Source organism: Prosopis cineraria, unplaced genomic scaffold, assembly GCF_029017545.1.
Source record: "Prosopis cineraria cultivar Desert tree isolate PC_DT_omini unplaced genomic scaffold, ASM2901754v1 PC8, whole genome shotgun sequence".
Classification (NCBI taxonomy): domain Eukaryota; kingdom Viridiplantae; phylum Streptophyta; class Magnoliopsida; order Fabales; family Fabaceae; genus Prosopis; species Prosopis cineraria.
Window position 1 is genome coordinate 11405328 of NW_026555339.1, and position 27326 is coordinate 11432653.

The 27326-nt window shown below is 31.5% G+C and overlaps 3 protein-coding genes across 5 annotated transcripts; 1 reads left to right on the forward strand and 2 right to left on the reverse strand.

Annotated features, from left to right (window-relative positions):
- Positions 1 to 3875: 3875 nt before the first annotated feature.
- Positions 3876 to 8000, reverse strand: LOC129317607 (phosphopantothenate--cysteine ligase 2-like). Of its 3 annotated transcripts, none has more exons than XM_054961940.1 (11): positions 7848 to 8000; positions 7282 to 7436; positions 7085 to 7205; positions 6950 to 6994; positions 6748 to 6833; positions 6285 to 6337; positions 6084 to 6143; positions 5670 to 5771; positions 5119 to 5238; positions 4398 to 4560; positions 3876 to 4253 (listed from the first exon to the last, which is right to left on the reverse strand). In XM_054961940.1, the coding sequence occupies exons 2-11, from the start codon at positions 7427 to 7429 to the stop codon at positions 4240 to 4242; spliced, it is 912 nt and encodes a 303-aa protein (XP_054817915.1). In that variant the 5' UTR covers positions 7430 to 7436; positions 7848 to 8000; the 3' UTR covers positions 3876 to 4239. The 3 variants fall into 3 exon arrangements, 2 of the variants coding, with proteins under 2 accessions (XP_054817915.1, XP_054817914.1); XR_008594992.1 differs by lacking the exon at positions 3876 to 4253 and adding an exon at positions 4686 to 4865 and having other exon boundaries at positions 4424 to 4560; XM_054961939.1 differs by having other exon boundaries at positions 3876 to 4560.
- Positions 8001 to 17685: 9685 nt separating this feature from the next.
- Positions 17686 to 18825, forward strand: LOC129317294 (uncharacterized). Its single transcript, XM_054961649.1, has one exon. It carries the CDS (start codon positions 17836 to 17838, stop codon positions 18823 to 18825), a length of 990 nt encoding a protein of 329 aa, XP_054817624.1. The 5' UTR covers positions 17686 to 17835.
- A 966-nt stretch (positions 18826 to 19791) lies between these two features.
- On the reverse strand, positions 19792 to 25427 carry LOC129318445 (F-box protein At2g26850-like). The gene is made up of 5 exons (XM_054963207.1): positions 23736 to 25427; positions 23288 to 23367; positions 22927 to 23105; positions 22118 to 22192; positions 19792 to 20322 (listed from the first exon to the last, which is right to left on the reverse strand). Exons 1-5 carry the CDS (start codon positions 24423 to 24425, stop codon positions 20135 to 20137), a joined length of 1212 nt encoding a protein of 403 aa, XP_054819182.1. The 5' UTR covers positions 24426 to 25427; the 3' UTR covers positions 19792 to 20134.
- Between the last annotated feature and the right edge of the window lie 1899 nt (positions 25428 to 27326).

The window sequence follows — 27326 nt, forward strand, 5'->3', positions numbered from 1 at the left end:
TGTTGGTGTAATCACTGTTTGACAGTGTTTGTTATCATTACCTCATTTCTTCCTTCCTTTTATTTCCGTACATTTCCGTAATTTTGGATTTCTGCACAAAGCTGCATAAGATTTTCACTCTGTTTTTAGTTTTATTTTTAGGAAAACAATGCTTTTGTTCTTCCACTTTACTTGAAATTTTGTATAAGTCTCTATATTTTGTTTTCAATATTTCAAGTCTCTAAATTATTCTCTATATGTAGCATTAATTTTTATATTTTTAAAAAGATATTGATGTAATACAAATGATATTAATAATACTGATATGTCAATTAGTATTGTTAATTTTATACTTACATGTCGAACTAAGGTTGATATAAAATCTTTTAATAAGCCAAAATAAAATAAAAAAGTCTACATTAGATTAAATAAAAAGAGTTGATCTAGATTTTTAAATGATAAGCAAAATGTACAAATTCATGTATTTTTTTTTTGTAGTTTTGCTTATTAAAAATTTCATATCAGCATAAGTTTAACATCTAAGTACAAAATTAATAATGTTAATTAACATGTCAACATTATTAACATTATTTGTGCCACGTCAACGTTCTCTAAAAATGTAGGAACTAATGTTTCATTGGAGAATAATGTAAAAACATGAAATATCCAAACAAAGTATAGAGACTTGAAGCACAAAAAAAAGTACAAGAATTTATATCAAACCTTGAGCAAAGTGTAGAAATTAATAGCAATATTTTTTTATTTTTTTTAAAAACTAAAATCTATGGTGAGGCAGACAAGAAATAAATGATGTATTTTAAAAAATAATTATATCCCTTCTAAATTAATCTCCTGTCCCAGTTTAAGATATTTTTAGACAAAACTATACATAGAAGTAAAGTTTATTAAATATAATTTATAATCTTTTAAGATAAAAGGAATTTTTAAAAATACTCTCCATTTAATATTTTATTTATGAAAGAATATTAAATAAAAAATATAATAGAAAAGATACTAATATTGAAAAATCTTTGTTAATAAAACTTTATTTTTACTAGAGTGTCTTATATTTTATAAGTCAAATCTCTCTAAAAGTTTTTAATAAATTGAGATGGAGGTAGTAGTTCATACTCCCTCTAGTTTGTAATATAATACTTCTTCCGTTTAAAAATATACAATATTTTTTAAGGAGTTAGATGTTTAAAAATATAAGATATTTTTAGTTTTTCGAGGTGTAATTTTCTCAAAAGTGTCTCTATTGATAATGACTTTATATTTATTGTAGGGTATTTAATAGGGGTAAATATAAAAGATAGGGTTAATTTGAAAGTAGATAACTACTTTATTGAGGAGTGAGATTCGGTTAAAAATGCCTTCATGTTTATTAGGAAATTATAGTTATATCCTTAAAATTATTTAAAAAATATATTTTTGTCTAATTTAGACTCTTACACAATTAATAACCATAAATAAATTGTTATTTAGAAATTCAAATGATGATAATAAATAACTAAGAGACCAAATTGAAACAAAATTTAATTAATTGAACTTTGTCTTATATATTAACAAAACTTTTAAATTTTGTCTTATAATAAGGCATGATGGGAGTACATGTGTATTATCAGCACAATCTTTCTTGATATAAAAAATAAAATTGAATATCTTACTAATAATTTATCTATATAAGATCGATGGTTCGATCCAAGCGGATAGAAAAAATCATGTTAGTAGATGTAAATCTTATTTGAGCTTGAGTTTGACATGACGATATCTAATATCAAATAATTATATGGAAAAATTGATTACCATACTTGAACGAAGAAAAGTCTTGTGTTATATTGTTCAAGTTTATTAATTCAGGGAATATTGGCGAGTCAGCCTCAATTCATTGGTTCAGAAAATTAATCAATTAAATTTCAGTGGGATTGATACATATTTGATGGAAGTGATGAAAAATTGATTAAAAGGTCTATTTTTTTAAAATTTTCTTCCAATATTTCAAGGCTTAGATTAGTAAATCGTGAATCATACGGTTTTTTCTTGAATTCCAAACATATTCGCTAAACCTACTTAAGGGCTTAGTCCAAGTTAAAAATATGTGGTTGGATATCAGAAAAGATTTAAAGTCCTAACTTTCATGATATAGAATAATAAATAAATAAATAAACAAAAGTCAAATAATCCCAATTGTTGGCGCGTGCATGCACGTGTGTTTACTTTACATATCTTTTGATATTATGTGAGAGAGGCTATGTATGGGGTGTGACCGAGTGAGACATTGGTGCTTGATATTTGCGAGAATCCATTACTCCCTCCAATCCTATTTACAGCACACTTTTTAAAAATAAATTTTAATCTAACATGTAAGTCATCTTATAATAATAAAACCAATTTTTGAAGTTTATCTTATTTTTTTATTAATGTGAAGAACTTCATGTAATTATATCATTATTTAAACTTAAGTTAAAATAAAAATACATACCATTTTTTATAAAAAAAAAATTAACTTTTTTTAAATATGTGAAATGATTGAAAATAATTTTAATAACATAAGTGAGCATTTGTCAATGATCATCTCAAGACACTTGTGAGGAATATCCACTGTTTAATTTTCATATCACCAAGGCCAAAAAAAAAAACAAAAGAAATTAACCAATCTTGGTGCATTAGACGACTACACGTAAATCTATGCATTGCATAAAAGTCTTAGAAATACACCCTATTTATGATTTATAAATGGGGTAGCTTACCAAATATTTTATATTTCTTCTATCCCAATTTACAAGACATTTTTAAATCTCAAAATATAAAATATTTTGATAAGAGGGCAAGACTTATATTTTTAGCTGCATATACTTAATATATTTTTATCTAATTTAATCAAAGCAAGTGGATCTTGATGTATTAATAACATTAATAACAAGAATTTATTAAATAATAAACAATCTATAAATAATACAAATATCTTGATTTAATTAGAAACATGTACCTTCTATCAAAGTATACAAGTTTTGCCTTTTTGATAAAAATACAACTTCATTAATGATGATTATTTCAATCTTACCCCTCATCATTTCATTCTTTTAATAATTCCCCCCTCTTATTAATAAAAAGTATTTTTGAAAGTTTATAAAAATAAATAAATTGTAAACTATATTTAATGAATTTCATTAATATGTATAATTTTGTTAAAAATACCTTATAAATTTGGATGAAGAGAATATAATATTAATTCTCTCGTAATGGATTACACGCACACATTATATATTTTACTGCAAATAAGTTTTGTTTCGGTCAAAATGTGGTTTTGGGATAATGTAACACCCTAACTTAAAGAAAAAACACTTATTTGAACTTTTTAGCTTATTTGCAAATGGTGTCTTGAATGTTCCAAATCAAAAACTGAGTTTCCAATGCCAAAGAGAAAGGGGGGCTAGTTTTGAAACTTGCAAACTGTAATAAATGAAATAAATTGCTCAGGTGAGGAAGAAGACATAAATATTTAGCACAAGTTCCATTCTATCTGTGTCTATGTTCTCACTCAAGTAAATCTAACAGTTGACTAGGACAATAAACTGGAAACACTCAATATTGAGCGCCAGTCACATTACTATGATGATCTGCAGTTTCAATTCTGATAAGGGTCGTAGAATTGGAATCCCCCACCGATAGTCTTATAGCCTAGTGGCATGTAAGTTTCCCTATAAGTGGGGAGGTTGGGGTCTCAATCCAACTTGTAACTTCAGGCCATTAGTGTATGTCTTTATAATTAAAAAAAAAAAAATTGGAATCCCATACTGAAATCTGGTATTCATGTTTTATTATATAGAAACTCATTTCTTTTTCTAATCGTATTACTTTGTCTTACCCTATCAGTTCCACTAAAAACAAACAGAGACATAAACATTCACGATACAATTCACTTAATCATGGAAGTTTATAGCATACATAAGGATAATCATAGAACAAAAAATAAAAAGTTCAGTTCGTACAAGGGCGTCTATATTTCTTCTCTTTTCTGCCTTATTTCTGTTTTGTGCCTAATTCTTCTTATGGCTGATGAAGTCATTAAATTCAAACGATTCTTTTAGCACCCTAAAAACACAAGTGATCAGGATCCTCCCAAGCATGCTTTAGCTGAAATGGGGGGAGAGGGAGAGAGGGAGGGAGAGAGAGAGAGAGAGAGAGAAGAGAAGAGCAGGCCCCACTTCTATCCATGTCTGTCCCATCTCTCTTTCTTCACTTCAGTTAAAGAACATTTCAGAAGATCCTGACTATAACCACAAGTCGGAGAAGTGAAAAGTTAGATCCTATTTAGCATCTCATTCTTTTGACTCATCTGATACTGCTAGATTCTTCAATATAAGCTAAATGTCTCCCAGAAAGGAGCTTGATTAGGGGATTCTCTACATCATCACCTGGTTGACTCGTATTTCGCCGAACAGTGATCTTTTCAGAACTAGTGACAACCACCACTTCCTCCTTGCGAGTTGAGAGTTCATTTGCAACAACCGCGTGCATCTTGTACTTTCTAAGAGCTTTATCAGCTTTCTTTAGAAGAATGTTTGAATCTGTCTCTAACTATCAGCAATGAAAAATGAAAAATCTTAGATGAAAAAGTTATAACGTGAAAAGTACAAGTATGTCATTTTCTTTTCAATGCTTTAGGGTTGCTAGAAAACAGGAGATCCATAGATAATCATTACCAATCAAAAGTCGGGTGATATCTGATATGGTTTGAACCTGAACTGTTCAGTTTTATTTTCACATTTCAACTGTTCTTCATAATGCAGATTCATAACGAATGCAGATCATGGAAATCCCTATCAGGCAACGTAGAAACGCTGTTTTGTTTTTCCCGGGGGAACAACATCATTAAGGAGCTCCTATGACAAATAATATAGCATCACACGAAAAGGTAGACAAAACTGAACTCAGTTTCACACTGAGACTTTTTTTTTTTAAAGCTAGTGACTGGCACAAATTAATTTTGAACTTAATAAAACAGAACAGGCGAATGAACAATGTTTTTCCAGAAGTATCTAATAGCCAAGCAGGAGGGCGATCAAAGTGAACTATACTTATAATGTGAAAGTTATTGACATTCAACTGGCTGGAGGTGGGAACAGGGTTTAGTACCTTGAAAGATATGCAGAAGGCTGATGGAGCCCATTCTTCCCCAAGCACCAACAACATTTTGGGCACTTGGACGAGTTTCACGTCCAAAAGGTGAGATCCTGATTGAATTTTATGCTCCACCTGTAGGATTAACGCAATTTGACATCACCAATAGCAAGAAAATCTGATCATATCAAAGTTGAAATAGCAACCCCCTAGCTTTTTGGTAGGCCATTTATAGCAATGATCAACCATACAAATCTGATTAGGTTTTTCTCTAAGTATCCCCATCTAGAGGTCTTTGGTGTATAGAATTAGTTATCCACTATGTCCACAAATGAACTATCTGAACCCGAGACCAAAAATTCATTTTTTATGATGAATATAGCAGTGATGAAATCTTTATCTCTTCAACTATAACCAATTATATCATTTGAAGTAACATTAAAGTGTAAAGACAATAATCGGAAACAATCAAGTAATTAACATATATCTGAACTATTGAATCACATGATCCAGAAATATATAGCAAAACTACAATACGATGGAAGACCTATTTATCAGATTATTACCATGTCTTTCCAAGGAACATAATAATCAGATACTGCAGCTGAAAGATAGAACATTCCACGTGGCCCTAGACACCTCATTGACATTGCAGTCATTTGCAACATCTGCACTAACAAAAAGAGAGAGAGAGACGCGGGGGGGGGGGGATTACAAAGGCTATTTTGCACAACAAAACTACTGATATGGCACAATGATTAAAAATTATTACAAGTAAAGAAGTGGCTCAATCTTGAAACATAAGTATGCTATTTTATGGAGGTGAGAGGCGATAATAAATCCACAGGAAAATAGCAATCAAGAAACTATATATGAAATTTATATTAGTCAAGGATCAGTTGTTGTCAAAATTCATAAAAACATAAATTAAGGCTCTTGGCCCAAAAAAAAAGAGAGAGAGAGCAAAAACTAAGGCTTACTTGAAGATACTCAAATATTGTTCTGTATGGAAGTTTTAGTAGGAGACCATCTGCTACTGCCTGCAGAAGAATGGGAACCCCATTTAGCTCTCATCATACCTAGCTAATCTAAGTTTAACACGAACAACCATTAGAAAAATCAAAACACACACACAAAAACAAGGATAATACAATATGGAAAATCAAAGCTATAGTTCATACAGCTTCGTGTTCAATGATAGCCCTCTTTACTGCTTCAGCATGGACCTCACGAACTGAATTATAGAACAGAATTCAGCCATATTCATATATAAAAAAATAATAATAAAGATGAGACGGGCATATTATTGAAGTTAATTTTTAGCTGACAAAATAGGTTCTCCAAGTAGCCTTCTTCATGGGACAATAATAAGATAATAATATCATATTTTTATAACATTATAAAGACATAAAGCTTTAACAAGTCATAATAAAGAGTGAGAATTATAAAAATAAAGTTGGCTCATGAGATGCTTGGAACCATCTTTTTTCAAACAATCAATCATGCAATGTTAAATACTTCAACTACGTCCTGAGAGTGAATACTTTTTAAAGGGGGCTTTGTCCTTTAATCAAGTGGGGGAATGAAATGATTAATTTCTGTCGTGTGAACATGATTATAAAGCATTCATCAGAAACTATAAACCTCGAATATTGGAATCATCGTTAGACTCAAAGCATTCAAGTAAGGGATCATCAGGCAGGGATCTGCAGAATGGCTGGAAACTTCCCCTGCAAATATATCCATGCGCAATCAACAAATTCAGAAGAAAACGAGAGATGGACATATTCTACAGCTCATATCATTACAGAATGCAGCATAACAGGAACAGAAAATAGAAATTCACCTTCGGTACAAAAAGATGACAGCATATCCAGCCTTCAAAAAGTACCTGAAACAAAACCAGCAAGCTAATCTTCTCAAGAAATTCAGGTAAAAAGTTGACATGAGCTCTTTAATAACTCAGGAGATTGTAACATACTCTGTGGATGTGGCTCCTCTATGGCCTGAACTAAAATTGTCAACATATCGGACACAGCGTTGCTCTAATGGAGCAGTGGTACCACCAGATGTCACACAAACAACTCTTTTGGCATTCCCATCTGCACCAGATCCTTCACTTAGAAATAATGCTAGCTTTGCAAAATGCATAATTAAATGTTGTGAGAATGAACTTACCAGAATGCTGAGAATTGCGTGCAATAAATTCCTTTAATTTTTCACTTATTTCAGCACAGTTTTGCAAAGGAGGAGCTGAATCAAAAAATGCTTTCACTTCCTCTTCAAAAGTTAGCTGTGGAGTTTGCAATCCATTAGTTGCATCCATCAATTACCTACAGCCATATCCTTTGTCAGACACTCACGACTTGATCGCAAGCCCATGAATCAAAACACGACTTGGAAAACAATAAATTAAGGGGAAAAATCAGCATCCCCTGCAAGAAGGCACTCACAAACTACCACCTAATAATTCTACCGCAGTATCCAAGGGAAGCAAACGTATATTCAAAATCAGTAAGACAATCGCGAAATAACCCAAATTTGAACCGAAGATTCACATTCACAGTCGACCGCAAGGTGAATTACCAAAAAGGGGACAAATGCACCCTATCATAGTTCATCAAATGCACAGCAAGTTCAACCATTCGAATTCAAAGTAAGATTCTTTTCTCTCTTTTTTTTTATTTACTTTATTTCGAATAAATTGAATACATAAGCGGAAGAAACATATTCAGAGAGCTCACCACCCGAAGGAGCCCAATATTCCGGCGTGATGCGTTAGGAGAGGAGAACGGAAAAGAAATGAAGAAACTGATGCTTTTTGCGTTGCTGATTTGCTGAATTTTATTTTATTTTATTTTTTGCCCCCGGAAGGCTGAAAGCGGTAGTTGGAAACATTATATATATATATATATATATATATATATATAAAATAAAGCTACCCTACGGTCCAGTCGGAGGATGGCGGAGACGGGTGAGGAGGCGCGTGGTAAAGATTGCCCTTCCCCCTTTTTTTTTTAAACAAAAAATCTTTTGTTCAAAAGCATATAATATTATGTTAGGCAGAACGTGAATCTTCTTTATTTTTTTTATTATTTATCTTTAAATTTTAATAAATATGATTATCAATAATTTAAATTTAATATGAATTGCTCAAATTTAATAGTGACATTTTTAATAAATTTATTGTTATGTTCAGAATATATTTATACTATCTAGAATATATTTAAAAAATTAATTTAAATTTTTAATATTAAATTTAGATCATTTATATTGAATTTGGATTATCAAATTGATTAGTATATTTATTAAAAAAATTGAAAATTTTTTATATATTTTATTTTAAATGTATAAATTAAAAATATTAAATCTAAACTATCTAAATTTATATTTGCCCCTGCCTCAACGAAGAAGTAAAGGAGGTGTGCTCATCTGGCTAGGAGTCATTACAATATATTTTAGTCTAAATTAATCTCTGCTATTCATTTAAATTAATTTTTAAATATTTTTGATATTATATTTATTAATATAAAAATATAAAAAAATTTAAATTTTTAATAAATCTATTCATTATCAATGTGACTAATATAAATTTAATCTAGCAGTATAATTTAATATTAAAAAATTTATAATTTTGTAATTTAATTATCTAAATAGACTTTGGACAGTTTAGATATAATTTAAATGAACTAATTTAATATTAAAAATTTATAAATTTTATGTATTACTCGTTTAGATGTATTATAAATAATCCAAATTTAATATTAAAATTTTTTATATGTTTTATATTAATAAATATAATATTAAAAATGTTTAAAAAATAATTTAAATAAAGAATATAAATCAATTTGGACTAAAAGATGAGCATCAAATGTAGACGTGGGTTAGGGCACAGGTGTTTGATTGTTTCAAACTTTAGAATTTTTTTTTTGAAAGACAGTCGAAGTTGAGTAAGTGAAAATGAGACATAAGAAATTAAAAAAAAAAAAAAAGCACACATAGGCAGGTACGAGCTACCCAAGACCTTACCCGTTACTTGTCAGTCTTTGGCATACAAGTATATGCTCATACGTACCCATTTTTCTTCCTTCATAAATAAGTATGTGTTGACCTATTTTTTCATAGGTCAGGTGGGTATGAAGGGATTTGCAGATAAAATGCACACCCCTTAGCACGAGAGAATTGCTTTCTCTATATTTCTTTAACCTCATGCGCGTCCCAACCATTAAATTAAATATTAAATTTTATTAATAATTTTTAAAAATAATAAATGTGGATTGTTCAAAATTTTGATTTAATGGTTGAAATGTGCCATGGTTGGATAGGTAGGTACATGAAGAGAAGTCGAGTTGGAAGCCTAACAAGCCTACACTTGCAGGGGAAGATAGTTACTTCTTATGGTTAGAAGATAGGGAATTTGGAACTCGAACTCAGACCCCATCTAATCCTTTTAAACTTAGTCTAATCCTAACTCAACTCTGGTTCTCGACTCACAAGCCAATTTGGGACAGGTCAATCCTATCTAAGTATAGTCATTCTAAACATTGTTTTGGTTCTAATTATATGACAAAATTTTAAGATTTAAGGATCATTTTTAACCTCAATTTTCTTTTAGGTTTGGGATATTTTGAACTTAACATTGATTTTTTTTTATCCTTAAATGTTCAAAAAGCGCTGCTTCATCATGCTACTTTTAAAATTTCTTATAGTAAAACATCCAGTTAAGGTTCATTTTTGTCTTTGAGTTTAGAATACCTGTAAAGCTTAAAATAAAAGTCCAAAAACAAAATTATCCTTAACACAAATTTGAAAGCCTTATTTAATCCTAAATAGGGGATAAATATGTATTGATTTTTTTTCCCAATATTGCTCCTTCTAATCATACAAAGGTGTAATCCCTAGGCACACGAAGGTAATTAAATTTGTGAAGGACACAATTTCTCAAATATTTTTTTACAAATCTAAAGGTATCGGTTACCATTCTTTAAGAGCCATAAATATGATTAACTTTACCCCTATAATTAGAACAAAAAGGAACATGTTTGAGAGAAAATAGAAATAAACATAAAAAATGACCAAATCAAAGAAAATAACTTTAAAATCAAACAATATACTGATTACGTACAAAATGATTACAAATTGATACAAACTTTTTAGTATAGTTTCCAATTGTGTAAATTCTTGGGAAATGACAACTAAGGACCCTCAAATGTCATTAATTTCAATTGATGACCATAAAATATTGAAATCCCAATTAAAAATCCTGATTCTTATCTGGAATTTTAAAAATGTGAATTATCTTAAATGCCTCTTAGAAAAAAGTTAATGAATAGAGTTAGTAAATTTTCAAGTGACTTTCATATATTTTTAAGTATAGTTCCTTGTTTTTCAATTGACATTAACAATATTCTCATGCTATAATGATGATTTCAGCACTGTCATCTCTTTGTTTTTGAAGTGATAGCTACAAATTGGCATGAAATTTGACAAGTCACTAGGTTCATATTTTTTTAATAAAGTTAAATTTCTAAATCACTTTTGTATATTCATCAATGACATTAGAATATTTTAAAAGTTAGTTTCTTTCATATTGAAAAATAATTTTGTCACACCCAAAATTTGAACATTCTCAACATAGAATATAGGGATAATACCCATATCCCAAAAGTCTTTACTCAAGAAAACTCTAATTTCTAAACCATGAAGACATTTTATAATAAATTAAACCATCTTCAATATAACCCATATGAACAAAAGATTTAATATTTTTGTAAAAAATTTGATAGGATCTCCCCTTAAAATAAAATCTCCCAAAAACAAATCTATAAATATTTTACAAAACAATAGTAGCAACAAGAAACTCTCTTCCGATTAGCAAATAACAAAGTATAAATAATAAGGATGAAGACCCTAACTATAGCTTATGAGGAGTACCCGACACAAGAAATTTACAAATCAAAATACATGGATTTAAATTTACTTTAAAGAAGTTTGATTACAGCTTTTCATCTCAACTGAATATTGCAGCCCCTCAAGGATTAGCGGAAGGTACAACATAAGCTAACGTATCTGAGACCAAAATAATAATTTTTAGTGAATAACGTTCTAATAATAAATAATAGAATATGAATAAAAAGGAAAATTTTAAAAATAATTGTGTGAGTCAAAGAGACAACAACTTTCATAAAAATTTAATAAACTTTAAAATAGAATAGCTCTATAAAATTTTAAAATTAAGTCTTAAATCATTGAACTATCATAGCAAATGTTAAGAGGACTTAATTCCAAGAAAGCACATAAATGAAATATATATTTATAAATAAATTACTGAATAACATCAATGAAATATAAAATCATCAAATAATTGGATTCATAATTATAGGGACTTATCAAAATAATTAACAAACGTGGACACACAATCTACGAGGGTAAATAACCAAACATGGCTTATGCCACGCAAACAAACGTGGATATACAATCCACGAGAGTGATGCTAACCAAACGCGGCTTGAAGCCACAAAATAAATGTAAGTACGATGCTCACAAATAACCATCTCATCATTCCACATGCGTTGGCTATTGCATGGGGCTAACACCTCCTATGAACACTCTGCTAGCTAGGTGTACCATGTTGTGCCAAGGACTAACAGAATTGTCGTTAGCAACTAGTGTTCTATATAAAGTCTCCTTTTAAAACCATTTTTAAACATGCGATAAAATCATTACTTTCAAGATACAGTTCTGATTCTCAAAATTAAACTCGCATGAATACTTTTAAGTATTAGAACTTTTCAGAATAAAATTTCATATCCAATGCTCATACTTGCATTTATTGAATAATCAAAAATTGTTAATGCTAAAGAAAATGAGTTTTATTAATCCTGAAAAAATATCTCATAAGAAGTAAAATATTCATATGCTATGATGAATCATTTTTTATCACCATCTTAAAACTTAAAAATGAAGAAATGTAATTAACAAAGTATCCACTAATCAACACAATTATTATTAAAATAATCAATGTAATAAAAAAATTTCAGTAAGAAAAATTAATTGATAAATTAGTTGGGACACTATCCACTTACCTATAGCACTTTCAACCTCAAAACTCTTTTCTTTTAACTCTAATCAAGCTACCTTGCTTACAATTACCCTTAAATCACCATCATCACAAAAGAGAAAAAGAGAAAGCTTATAAGCTAAACAGGGGGAGGAGAAGGTCCAACGGTGCTGCCACACAAGAAAAGAAAGAGTTTGTGTCCTCGCCAAACTCCCATTAGGTGAGAACGGATGAAAATTCCAGCAACTGAAGCAATATATATGAAGCTGAGCCAACTGTGATCTGAAGTAGGGAGTCATCTGGCATCGTACACAGGGGGAGGAAGGAAAATGACTTCAACCATACCAAACCAAGCAAGAAAATCTCATAATCAGCACTACCATCTTTAGTGACTCAATTTTTCTCACCCTTCAGTGACGCAAACAAGAATGGCAAAGACAGTAGCAACTGAGGAAGACATAAACAAGAAGCATGACTGAGGACCTGGCATCGTTCGGGAGTGACGAGCTCCCACTTTGCTAGTGGTAAGGGTAGGATAGCAGAGAGAGAGGCAGAGTCAGAGAGCACATGATGGAAAAGTCCAGAGTTTCGATCTCTAGCCCTCACTGCAATTTAGAACGATATTGAAGAAAGGGAAGGAGGAGAGACGGTGACTCAAAACCCATGCAACGATGGCCGAAACTCTCTCTCTCACTCACACACCTCAAGAAGTTGGAGATGATAGGGGAGAAGGAGAAGACGAAAGAAATGGGTAGAGTTTTTCAGACTTCTCTGATCCTAGAACACGATCGGAAAAAGGAGGGGAAAATAGAAAAAAAAATCATGAGCTCTCCCTCTCTCTTATGCCCGTTGCACCGACTAAGAAGATCCAAATAAAGTGAAATAATAAGCTCATGGAGAAATTTACAAAACAAGACCCAAAGCTTATTGAGAAAATTTCAAAAGAAGACCCTATCAATTTTTGTTATTATAATATTTCTATAATAAAAAGCAAGGACTCTTTGGTACTTTTCCATATAAATAAAAATAAACTAACATTTGGCTAAAGTAAAATTCAAACTCTAGACCCCTATATAAATATTCAGTATAAATTCTAATATATTATCGCTCTTTCTTTATCATAAAATTAAAATTAATTAATTAATTAATTATCAATTGGAAGGGAATTTATTTAATTTAAAATTAAGGGGTCATTACAAATTTATTCCCAAGTGTGGTTTATTGTTTTCTCAATTGACATCAACAATATTCTCATCCCATGATAGTCATTTCAGCAATATTATATACATTTTAATATTTTGTAAAGGGCAATTTGCAAAGTTATGTTTGTTTTTTTATTTCAAGTAAGGATTATAGTCCTTAATTGAAGTTAATGACCTTAAGTGGTCTTTAATTGTTATTTTTTCTAAAGTCTTTCTTGTCTTCGTGATTACATTAAAATGTCTATCTTACTTTTTGTGTTCATTGATTATTATATTATTATGGAGACTCGAATTCAACCTTACAAATTAGGTTACCAGAGTAAGAATTGGCAACATCTTACACAAGACATTTCAGAATCGATTTTAAGGAAAGTGTGCCGTGAGGTCTCCTAAAGTTTTGGTTTAGTTAGCTCATATTGGCATGCAGTGTTTGGAAGAGTCATTATAAACTAAAAATGTCATCTTGTTCAAATTCCATTCCTCATGCTATCCCTCAGCAATCCTAACATTGAGAGATCTGGCCACCAAGGATGCCTAGCCCCATAAAATTTTGCCCAACCCAGCCAAAAAAAAAAGGTAGAGATGTTTGGGCCTGGGCTAGTATTCAGGCCGTGCTAGGTTAGTGTTGCATTGAAATCTTCATTATATTTCCTTCCTTCTTTCTTTTTTCTTCCTACTTTGTAGCATATTAATTAATTTATAATTATTTTTGTATTTTTTTCAGATGACGAGATCAATTTTTTTTTTGGGTAATAGATGCTCTTCTTTTTGTTATATTTAAGCTTTTATTTTGATTTTTCCCCCAAAATGCTTCTCTTTTTGCATTAATTAATTTATAATTAATTTCATCAATAGATTTATTTTTTCTTTTATTTTACCATCATTTGGACAAGGCAACTGCCCTGCGTGTTATGCCAAGCTTGAAATGCATGGGCATCTCACTGGCGAGGCTAGGTAAAGGTTTGCAAAATGCAACCTATTCATACTTTAGACTAGTCGTTGGGTAAAGGTCTTGTCCAACCCAGCCTATATGCAGTCTTATTAGCAAGATTTGTATGGTTATTGTGGGCCTTCCCATCCTATTTCTTGCTAACGAAGATTGATCTCGCTAGTTGGAATATGACTCATAACAAACAAGAGAGTGAATTTAAATCTCATTATCAATATAAAGACCTTATTGATAAATAATTTACAAGTACATTTACAAAACATTCATAAAGGTTGGAGACATGCCATATCCTTAATGAGCCCATAAAACTCAACTCTTTTAAATTTTTTTGTGTATATATATAAATGCTTCGCCATTCTTATAATCCTTCCCAGCACGATGTAAATTAATTAAAACCCTGCGACTTCTAGATACTAGGTGGTCTGACCAAAAAAAAAAAGGAAAATTAACTCTAACAAGGCTCCTTGCTTCCTTAAAGCAAAGGAAGAAAGAGTTCTTCACCCTACAGCCCAACTACTATATAGTAATAGTCAATTTGTTCTAAGTGCAATTACTGGTTGGTTAATGATGGTTGAAGGTATATATACTGCCATTTTCGGTCTTATATAAAAGATAAAGAGAGAATAATTTTTTTTATTCTATTTATAGACCATGACCTTAATTTTTTTATTACAAGTTTTTTCTTTTATCCCAAATGAAATGTTAGTGAGAGAAAGTACATTATTAAAATAAGGATAAAGTTAATAACTTGTTAAGTTTTTAAGTAGATTTAATGGATTTTAATTTTTTTAATTCCGATGAAACATATTGAAATATTTTTTTTGTCTAGATATATTTATTATTTTTTCAAAAAAAATTACTTTTTATATATCAAGTATAGTTATAATCTTCTTGACTTTGATATATAATTATAGTTATTTGATTTACCAAATATATAATCTTCTTTTTAATTTATAAGTACTCCTACAGCCATGGGAGCACTTATATAATAGACTAAGTTATGAGAGTGTTTTTAAAATGATCTGGTATATATGAGCAAGCCTACATATTTAAAAGCTCTTATAAATTAAAAAGAAGTGCCTTCATAGATTTTTGGATAAATGAATAAATTATTTTCTAAACCTTAAATTTGAAAACATCATAAACTTTGAATTTGTTTAATATGTAAATTATTCTCTCAATTTTTAAAAACAGAATAATATAGCCATTACTGTTAATAAAAGTAAATTTTGATAGTTAGTTAATCAAAAAATAACAAATAAGAATCTTAAAAAATTATCCTTTTCTATAATTTTTGGTTCATTTATTTCAATTTTTTATCATTTCTTTAGTTTTTAAAGTTTTTTTGAATTTTTTAATCAATTAATGATCAAAATTAACTTTTATTAACAGTAAAAATTTTGTTGCTCTGTTTTCAAAAAGTTGAAAAAACAAATTATATAATAAACAAGCTCAGAATCTATGATGTTATTAGGTTTAAAATTTAAAGAGTAATTTACTTATTTAGCAGTTTTTTTAGCAGTATTCTGAAGTTTTATATATATATATATATATATATGATGGACACGTTAGTAGAAGTCACGGGTTGGTCGTTGACCAGAGCAATACATGACAATTGAGATTTCATAAACTAATTATCATACCACAATCTTCTACGTGGCTGCAGAACTAGTTAAATTTTGTTGCCGTTTTTCTCATTATTTATTCTGCTAACACTTATCGTTTCAGATAAATAATGAGAAACAAGACATATAAGAGTATCATTGCAAGATATTAAACCAAAAAAAGAAAGTACTTGGTAGTAGTTGATTAATCAATGATAAATAATAATTGTGATTAATTATTCATGTAAAGACAAAAATATGGTCAAGTTTCGCCACAAAACATCCTTAATTGGCTCGCTTAATTTGGTAAAGCAAGTAACGTGCTCGGCAATTTATAAACTGCTTCATTTAATAAAGCCCAATATTTTGAAGGGATAGAGCACAAGAGTTTTTTCATTCAAATTGTTCATGTTTTAAAATGAAATTTAATTAGACTATGTTATGATACATGAAAATTTGAATTTGAAGTTAATCTAAATCCAAATCCATGTTTTATTATAACTTTTATATAATTTTAAATTCTCTCTAAATCCTAATTATTTGAAATCTTAGCTACTCCATCTCTCTTATTTTCTTTACATTTTCACTATCAATGTTTTTATTACTCTTGCCTCCCATCTCATCTTTTGTCCTCCTCTTTCATAGTTTAAAATATAGAGGTAAGTTTGTCACCCTTGATTTTTCATTTTTGCTTTGAATTTTAACTCATTTCTCTTTTATTTTTCAAATTTTTTATACTATTCAAACAAAAATTTTTAAATATAAAAATTTTAATATAAGATTTTAAATCTAAAATTTAAATTCAAATCTACTAATCCAAATGCTATCTCATGAAATTTGGGCATTAAATGCATTTTCAAATGTTCAAGTTATCAGTATTTTAATTTTAATATTTTCTTAAATTTTAACATGAATAACTTATCTTTTGATTGGATGAAAAATATTCTCGATATGTTGAATGGTACGTTGGGGAGACTATTGACAAAGGTCCAAATAGATTATATGACTGACGATACGTCAGGATATGTAGTTCTTTGTTTGGGAATTAATTTAAAGTATTTTGGCATGTAGTGTTAAAATAGATGTGTTAAGAAAATGATATAAGTTTAATTCATTTCATTGGAATTCACTGACAAGTTTTCTTATTGAATATGATATAATTACAAATTTTGTATATTATCATTGAATTGTATCCTACGAGAGCATTTCATGATAGAAACGCTCTGTAAACCTCACTTATATGAGTGTTTTCAAAACACTCTTGTACATACGAAAGCATCTGGATGTGGGATACTTTTGAAATATTCACATGGATTAAAAAAGTGCTTCTGTAAGTTTTTTTTTTTTTAAGTTATGAGATTTAATTTTTATAGTAATGAGATTAAAACAAATGGATATAAAATATAAAATCTATCCAAACTGTATTATTCATAAATATAAAATGCAAATGGGAAAAAATTCTCTATACATTTAATTGGGTCATGCAATCAAATATTTTATCCTTCTATATTTTTTCTACATATTTCAATAAGATTTAAATACTAGAAAAGCATCCTATAACGACTTCTAACTCATTATTTATATCTAGTATCACACCTGGAAAGATATCTAGTTCCTTATAGTTTATTTTATACTAAAACTTGATTTCAAATTAAAACAAATAAAATAAGCAACTAAATGAATCCATTATAAAATTAGTGATACACGTAGTTTTGGTTGAGCTTTGAACTTTACTTTGGAGGATGACAAGAAATCTGTTGATATAAACAACACAAGGTCTCTCCCTCATTTCAGGAACAAATTGCTTAATTTCTGCAACCTTTCAATATCATCAGTAATTACTTTACAAAATAAAACTGTTCCATCAATCCCCTCTTGTTGTTGCATTCTTAGCTTCATAGTTCATTAGTCTCCGTCATGTCCAACATGGACGTCTCTTTCTCAGATGATGAATTTTCCTTCATAAGTGCAGTCACAAGTGTAGGAGGAGCTAGCAGAAGCCTAGAAGAGCTCATGTTCTTCTACAGTGTGCCAACCAGTCCTAGCTTCATCAGGACAAGTTCACTATATGGTTCTGATCTTGATGCAGAAGATGAATTCGAATTCGAAACTAGTCGTCGTTTCCTTGATCCTCGCAATCTTGAAACTGATCAAAAGAAAGATGATGATGAAGAAGAGAATGATGAGAAGCAGAAGCAAAGGCTTCAAAGGAAGAGTGAGGATTCTTTGCCAACCATGTCATTTGCTGATGAGCTTTTTTGTGATGGCAAGGTCTTGCCTCTGCCTCTTAAGCTTCCTCCAAGGCTTCAAAATGGAAGTGCTCGGAAAGCGAGCATGCTGAGCTCATCGGCATCTTTGTCGCCGAGGTCGTTGGGGTCGTCGGTGAAGCGAACACTTTCAGGGAAATGTTTGTGGAATGATGATTTTGATCCATTCATGGTGGCTTTGAAAGTGGTAAGAGAAGAAGAGGAGAGAGGGAAACCAAAGGAAAGAGATGGTATTAGAAGGACTAAGTCAGAATTACTAATCAGGAGCAAAGGCCCAAACGGTGGGCCAAGTGGGCTGGCATGTGAAGGTCCAAATGAGCCATTGATAGCAGCATCAAGAGGACCAAAAATGGTGTTTAGTGAGCCCAAAGGGTTGGAGCTTGCAAGGAAAACAAGACTAATTGGGCTTGACAAGAATGGGCCCAATAGAAACAAAGCAGAGAGTGAAAGTGGTGGGGCCTGGAAAGAGAAGAGGAAGAGAGAGAAGATAATGAAGTTCCTATTTGGGAAAGTAAGTGGTTATCACAAGTTCAGAGATCAAAAGGATGAAACAGTTTGTGAGGTGAAGAAAATGACAATGACATGTTATAAGCCTAGGCTTCTTCTTTGCTTGGGTTATGGAGGAAGGTATGTCAAGTGATTTAAAACACACTGAGCAATACTATATTAAGTTTATAAAGGAATATTTATCTATTGAACTGTTTTTTTTTTAAGAAAAAACTCTGATATTTTTAAAATTAGATGGTTCAAATTGAATTACATTTTATTTTTATATGCTTAATTTTTATTTTAATAAGTGTAAAATTTAAAATAAAGATAATCTATTGGAGTTACTTTTTACAAAACAAATTTAACATCTAAAATTTTAAAAATAAAAATTTTAAATATGAATTGTCTAAATTAAAGACTCCTCATCATTCTTCTTTTAAAAAACAACAAAAATGCATGCTCATCATTGCAGTGAATTCCAAATCTGAATACATTCTTTTATGTTGATTCATTTTTGTGCAAATTATGGCACATGTTTAAAGAGTAGTTCTTTAATTTTAGACCTTCCATAGTAGTTCTTCAAAATTATTTCCATCGCCAATACATACATACATTTTAATGAAGTTAAAAAGGTTAACGGATATATAATAGCGTGATTGCACTTAATCTAAAGGATTTTCTTTTTCTTTTCAATTTTTTTGGATATTCATGACCAAGATCTCCAACTTCCATATATATATAAATATATAAAATTTTCCATACATGTCAGCTTATCAGTACATCAACTTCATGTGAGCATAAAGGTTATTAGTGACTGAAGCCATTTCAGAAAAATATAATAGAAGTTAATAATAGAAGACTAGATTAAGAACATGTATCTTGATCAAATCATTATCCAGATCACAGAAAATCCAGCAATGAAAGCTTCACGGAGAAACAACCATCAGATTTGCAGATCACAGAGGATATAATTTAATAATTATATACTTCAAAGCCGATTATAGTCTGAAACAAAATTAAATTGTTGGAGAGACAAACAAAACATTCTATAAGCATATTGCTAATGAATCATTTACAGAGTTATTGTCAGACAGAACTATCTTGAAGCCGAGTGAAATATCAGGAGCAAACTTGAGATCAAAAGCTATATTCTATACATAGTGGAACGAATGTTTCTACATCATTTAAAGCATAAAAGCAAAAAGTAATCTACATTTATGGAAATCACATGAATATTTTCCCAAGAAAAAAAATTGATCACAACGATGTAATTTGGGGGGGGGGGGGTAAAAGAAGAAAATGGCATGCTCACCATTGTGCATTTGGCTGAATGAGGAGAAGCTGTTCACTTCATGTTCTACCTACCCCCCCCCCTAGTTTTCAGACCATAAAAAATTAAGTTTCGATCTTGAATTTAAGCTAGCATGGAATAAAAATCTGGTCTGATGCAGTTCCTACTACTAGTCCAAGACTTGAGCAGGCCAAAGGCGTCTCCAGGTGGCAATCTCATTCTCACTGTAAATCTTTCTGATTCCTCCATAGAACCCATCAGCCTCATTTCCCTCCTCCCTATGATTCTTCCTACAGATGTTTGTTTGTCTCCATCGCGAGCCAGGCATGTACTGGTTGAACTCTAGCACAACTGTGTCTGCACCAAATCCATTCAGCATCAAATAAGTTATGCTGCAATCCTCAGAAACACTTACCAGCCATAGGGTTATAGCCATAACAAGGCCAATGCCCTGCCATGACTACAAGTGAAAAATGATAACTGTCTCCAGTTTCCAGCATTTCTTTTCACATGAAATTATTTCACTTGATGAGAGACTTAAAGAGGACTAAATCATATATCAATAAATTTCATTTCTCACTAGTTCATTGCATGCAGATTACTTTCAAGTTATGACAGCTAACACAATACTTTAGAGTGAAAGCATTTGGTGGTTACACAGTTTGCCTCCACTCAAACAGATAAGTCACAGGTGCCACATTTGTTTTTTTTTGTTTTTTTTTTTTTGGGGGGGCACTGTCGAGAAACAATCTGAAAGTGAAAAATCAGAAGGAGAAATAAGTTCAAGAGAAGAGGACATTCCTCTAAAGTCATGGATTGTTTTTGGATTAACACTAGACAGGAAAACTAACTAATATGTGGTATCCAAGTAGCGAAATATCCTATTTATCTACTACAGATCCACACTTCTCACCATTGTGGGGAACCGGGGATTGAACACCCCCCGCCCCCACGCGGGCGGTTTTGAGGGAAACACAAAATTCCTCGAGGGCCCCAGTGAAAATAGGCAACAGTGACCATTTTCATGCCTATCCAAGCAACCAATAAACAAAACGCCACCACGTGACATAGGAATATGACGAAGGGAGTTTTTCCAATGAAATAAGAGTTCTGAGGGCAGAGATAAGAACAATCTGATTGAGATAGGCATAGTGCTGTACACGTGATATTCTTTGAACGGGCACAAATCTTGAGTATTTAATATCAGATTAGAATTGTAATGTATGGAAGAGCTTGCTGGGAAAGCCCAATAATGTGTTGTTGACAAACAAAAATGCTTCAAAGTATTATACTTTTATCAGGACATCTATCATCTGAAAATAAACAGCCCAAGAACTTTACCGAAGTTTTATCTATTATATCCCTGTCAGGCAGGTGAAGGATAACTACTTTCTAATATTAACCTTACTTATGATGATATTGCTATCTGTTGGGAATGAAATGTTTGATAGTTACCTTAACAGAAAGTTGTGGGTAATCATGGCTACCTTACGAAGAGATCAGAAAAATGGAAACAGAAGTCGGAGGCTTATAATAATTAGAGTAGCCCCAGTGCCCCACATAGCATAAGGATTCCTACTAGATTTGAAACAGAAACTTATAAGGGAAATGGAGTTCTTTTAGCGTAGTTGGCCATTAAAGAATCCACTGAGACATAAGTTATCAATGTGTTGGTGGCAATGATGACACACTGACATGATATGTTTTAGGGGACCATTCCAATAGCATAACAGGGGGTCCACGTTTAATATCTAAAACCATGAAAATAATTAAATAAAATAGCCTAACTTCTGGTCTCTTCCATCAAATTAAATTAAAGTCACTTCTTCCCTTTATGTCGTCCCAAATACAAAAGATTACATTGTTTAAAACGTATGTATGAAACTTCAACGTTCACTTAATTGCTTTCTTTCTCATCATCATAAAGGCAGAAATATTTTGCTTTCCACCAATTATATCCAGTTGCTTCTGAAAAATTGTAGTTCATCTAAACCCTACTACAATCAATTGTCATGTGGTTAAATCATATCGTTTTAATGATACGCTCGATATGATCATAGACAGGATATGATTCTATTTTAAAGGAGGAAAAGAACGACAATTAAATGAATGATTATAACAATCATCTAACAGGAAAATGAGATGAATTTACCACTATTATGACAACGGCAGTAATGTGCATTCCCATCACATGATTCTAAGTGACCAACAGCCCCATACCACCAGCCTGCAAGAAAGGTATATCTCGTCACGGGCCAATTAATCTAAGGTAAATGATATAATTCCGTTTCTGCAAAATATATACCACGAGATGTTTACTTTTATAAGTAGCTATTCAGCTATGCAGAAATAAACTTTTTAAAGGAAACAATACACTTTTTCTTTTTAACTTTTTGTGTTTGACCCACACCAATAATGTTGTTAAAAGTGTTTGCATAACTGGACAAAATATTGAATTAAGTTATTTGTTAACTAAAATGTATAAAAGGAATAATTGCACTGCCAAACATGCCCTAAAACAAGGGTATAAGGAAGTTATGGTCTGAAAATCTCTGACACATGGCGATTTCTATACTATCAAAATATAGCATGATGAGTAAAAGGAAGCGCAAATATCTTTCTGACCCCGTATATATATCAAGAAGAAGAAACGTATGACCTTCCTAACATTCTAAAAACATCTCCCCCTTCCCCCTAAAAGTTCAAAAAACAAAAATAAGATTGAATGAAGAAATAAACTTTGTTCTAGGCTAAATATTAGATACAGCCATCATCTTTTCCGTTCCTTTTACTTTTCCAGAAGATAAAGACTATGGTCCCGCATTCTGCATCCTTTTTTTCCAAACTATGATAATATTTTATTTGATATGTTTAAATTGTTCTTTCACTGGTATCACAGCTTTTTCCAGCCAAAGTAATTAATTGGAGAAGTAGAAGACCAAGATGGAGGGAGGAACAAACCATAAGGGAATTCTTTGTTTCTCCTCCACTGAATCTCTATATGATCACCAGGACGTAAATCATTCAAACAGTCAGAAATATGAAGATCATGAGGGGAAGTATCAGTTGGTGGAGCTCTTAGCCTTTCCCATGTGATGCCAGTCTCTATTGCAATTGCCCTTCTTCCATGTGGAGGATACCTATAAGACAATATGAATAATTAAATTATACAACCAGATCCAGATTCATGTTGTCTTTCTCCTGTCATGTTTTCCTTGTACAAACTCTTCCAACGTCTTTTGAGCAAGTTTATCACACACATCATTGTCTACTAAGAAACTAATAAATGTATGATCACCACAAAAAACAAATGTCTCATTACCTGGCTTGGAAGGTGTCCGTGTGCCGGTCATAGCTCAGCTCAGCATCATAGCAAGATAACACGAATCCAACATGACCATTCTATACCGCAATCGCAAATGTAACTTATGAGAAAACTAAATCCTCCAAGTTCAGTGAAAATCCAAGAAACTTTCTTTTTCGTTTTCGTTGGTATAAAGGTAGTTATAAATTTTTAACAGAAAAATCACTAATGTAATTTGAGAGAAACAAAATCTTCTGAGTACAGTTAAAATCCAAGAAACTTCTCTATATGTTTGTGAGTGCTATGGTAAATATAAATTTTTGAAAGAGAAACATAAAAAGACACAAGTGTAAATTGTGAGAAAACCCTCCTAATCCAATTAAATTCCAAGAAACTTTGTATTTTTTCAGGTCTCACGGCAAATGTAAAATTATTAACAGAAAAGCCGGAGAGGAATTCACCATACCTCGCGGTTATAGACCTGAGCAGGGAACCAGAAATTGCCAGACTCAAGAGCAAGATACCAAGTCATGACAGAATCAACTGGCAAGGAACATGGCTGGTTGCTGCTATGATTATTATTATTTGCATCACCCTTCAATCTCATCCATGAAAAAGACCAATTAAGAGATAGAAACCTCCTCAATCCCCTGTGCTTCCCCTGTTTCAGACTGCCCATATCTTGTTTTGAAGCAATATGCCATTGCCATTCCCTATAAGCAGATTTACCAATAATCCTGCCCCATTTTTGCTTCATGTGTCTCTGCCAAAAGTAATCACTGATACTTCTCTCCCTTAAGGAACGGCAAACACCTGCCATTTGACAAAGAGCTGGAGGAGGTAGCCTCTCAAGAATGCATTCCAAGACCAGCTCTGGTAAGTCCAAAAGTGAAGTATCTTGGGAATCCTCGACATTCTCTACTCTTGAAGTGAAGGCCATCTTCTTCATTAGGGACATTCTTGAAGGAATTTCAGAGGGAGAACCCAGAAAGAGACGACAGGATATCAACTTAGAGATTGATTTTGCAGACAATAACTGTTTGCAAAACACCAAGGAGATCAATCTCAAATCACTTTTCCAAGGTTGTTGAGGTTTGAAAGGAAGAGATTTCAGAAACAGGAAGAAGGTGACACAAGTGATGAAGAGAACTAGCATTAGGAAAGAGGAAATCTCTTGCGGGTCAAATTCGAGTTTGGCATAGGCGATGATAACAGAGCAGCCTTGGGGTAGGAAAAGCGATGGCTAAGAGTTAAGAAGAAGCCCAAATGAGTCCCCTTCTCCAGAAAAATTGAGGCAATATTTTACCACGAGAGCCCACCAAAGGCCAATGGTGGGCCTCTCTCCAATATTTGATCAGAATAAAAAACAAAAAGAAAATAATTCCACAGCAACTGAATGTTACTGAAATTTCCTTGAACCACTATTTTGTGGGTTAGCAAGAACAACCGTACAGACAGCTGTCATTCATGTGTAGAAATGGGGTCCTAAAAAGGATGAGGGGAAGGTGAACCAAGAAGGAAGCTAATGGAGGTGGGGTAGCAGGATCTGTTGTCAGGTTTTCTGACACCTGTAAAATGGAAATGGCGTGAAATGGATGAAGATAAGTCTAGATACAAAGACCCATATCTCATGAAATCTCTGAATCTATTGGTTCAAGGAATGAATTATTTTTAAGAACAGTGTGGGTAGAATAAAGCAGATCTGGTTATTTTGGAATTGAATGCACTATCATCAGGCTCAGGTGCGCCCAACCAAAACAAGATTTACAATATAAAAAATGGGAAATTGAATGAATTATCCAATGGACAAAATTTCAGGGTGTTCAGTGCATATACAGAAGAAGATAAAAGAGATTTGATGAAGACGATGATGAATGTGAAGGGCGGGTCCTCCTAGGCTCCTACCCTCCACTCCAACAGATTCTTCACCCCACCTCAATAATCCCTTCGATATTCACAGAATTCCCCCTTATTGCTTCTTCTTCTTCCTTCTTCTGTTCTCTTTGGAGCAATATAACAAACAGGCTGTGGTCAAACAAACGAGAAACAACAGTAAATTCTGCAAAAGATGGCCGGCTAACGTTAAACGGGAATTTTTGTGGATAGATCAATAATTGAAAATAAATGAAATATATAAATAAATTATTTCTCTCTCTCTCTCTAGATCCGTGCCACACTCCACTCTCTGATATCTCTCCAACAAGTTGGAGGAAAATCCGTCTGACCAGGAAAAGTAACTGGGTTGCACAATGGATAAACCCAGTTGTTGATGTGAATGAAGCTCGGCGTATGATCCAGTACACTAGCGTCCGCAGCCGTAGGAAAATGTCTCCAACTACTTCAGGACACGTGGCTTTCCAAAAGTGCATGTTGGCGCCGGGACCATTATCAGATACTCTGGCCCTGGATTAATTAATTATTTCATCACCATAGTTTTCACTTTACACCAATTTTCATTTTCAATTGAATCTTTATATTTCAGTAATTTTCACCTTGCTGCTTAAAAGTTTTTATGGTTAAGTGAAAAATCAGACAAGCCCCATCAGTTCATCCAGTAACTCGATGTATTGACCAATTGGCTGGTTCGATTTATAATATAAATCAGAATAGTGATAATTCAGATTCACCCAATCAACCCAAAGATGATCTGGTCTCAAAAACTTGCCAAGTTAAATTGGAAAAAAATAATTAATGAGAGGAATTTTTATCTAAACTTACCTAAAAGCTAGCATGATATCTCAACACTCAAATGCAGGTCTCACAAGCAACATTGTGTTAAACTTAGAAACACCAGGCATGAGTTTAAAGAGCTGTTTTGATTGGGTTCATCTTCTTTTATACTTTTATATATATTATGAGTACTAATTTGACCATTGAGACAAAGCTTTCATCATCAATATTTATTTGATCCTTGCTTACTTTAATTTTGTTTTTTTTTGTATGAATTTTTTTATGTTTTCTTCTTTAATCACATAATTTATATATAATCATATTCATATATGAATTGTAATTATCTCCTTAGATTTCTTTCTTTACGTACATCACATGCAATTTTTTGGTGGAGAATATAAATCGCTAATTAAAAGGTTTTACTGGTTCAAAATAGAAGTCATTTTTTTTAATTTTTTAAACCATTAAATGCATTTTTCCTTAAATACTCGTCATTAACATTGTTCAGCCAAAATGAAACAACTATGCCATGAAGAAAGGTAAATCATTTAAGTAGGGATAAATTTTACATGCTCTGGTACAAAATTAGTTAGTTAAAACTTAAGGTTAAATGGTAATTTCACCTTAAACCATAAATTTATGAGCATATATGACCTTAAACTTATTTTTATGTAATATTCCTCTTCAATTTTAAAAAATAGTGTAATGTCATTCTTACAAGTAACAAAAGTTAATTTTAACTACTAATTAATCAAAAAATTACAAAATGACCTAAAATTGCATAAAAATATCAAGAAATTTTATCGGTCCTTTTCTATATTTTTTTATCCTTATATGTAATTTTATGGTCAACTAATTATTAAAATTAACATTTGTAAATGATAAGAATAATATTGCATTATTTTTAAAAGTTGAAAAGAAATATTACATAAAAAATGAGTTTAAGAACTCAAATACTCTTAAAGATATAGTTTATGAATAAATTTATCATTTAACTCTAAAACTTAAACTACTGTCTTTAACTTCTTTTTTTTTAAAGAAAATCTATGAGGCATGTATTAGTGATTGAGATGGAATGAAGTATGCTCCTAATTTATCTTTAACTTTTTAGATATTTTTAAATTTATAATTTAGGGATAAATTTACCATTGAATCACAAAACTTAAATTGTTATTTTTAACTTTTATTTAAAAAAATCTGTGAGACATTTACTGGTGACTGAGACATGATGAAGTATCCTCATCATTTATTTTTGATATAATTATGACTTGTTGATGATTTACTATCCAGCAATTTAGACATGTGCTAGATAATAACTAATAAATATTCTTGAGGGAGTAATTATGATGCCAACAATAATGATGTAATGATTTATAATTTAATATTA

Excerpts from the sequence above, each read along its gene's own strand:
- LOC129317607 (XM_054961939.1), bottom strand. The coding sequence starts at position 7,429 with ATGGATGCAACTAATGGATTGCAAACTCCACAGCTAACTTTTGAAGAG. Across the intron at positions 5,239-5,669 it reads ATGTTCCTTGGAAAGACATG|GTGGAGCATAAAATTCAATC; the intron begins GTAATAATCTGA and ends TTAATCCTACAG. Across the intron at positions 4,561-5,118 it reads CCTTCTGCATATCTTTCAAG|TTAGAGACAGATTCAAACAT; the intron begins GTACTAAACCCT and ends CATTGCTGATAG.
- LOC129317294 (XM_054961649.1), top strand. The coding sequence starts at position 17,836 with ATGTCCAACATGGACGTCTCTTTCTCAGATGATGAATTTTCCTTCATA.
- LOC129318445 (XM_054963207.1), bottom strand. The coding sequence starts at position 24,425 with ATGCTAGTTCTCTTCATCACTTGTGTCACCTTCTTCCTGTTTCTGAAA. Across the intron at positions 23,368-23,735 it reads CTCAGGTCTATAACCGCGAG|AATGGTCATGTTGGATTCGT; the intron begins GTATGGTGAATT and ends ATTGCGGTATAG. Across the intron at positions 20,323-22,117 it reads CTGCCGTTGTCATAATAGTG|ACACAGTTGTGCTAGAGTTC; the intron begins GTAAATTCATCT and ends GATTTGGTGCAG.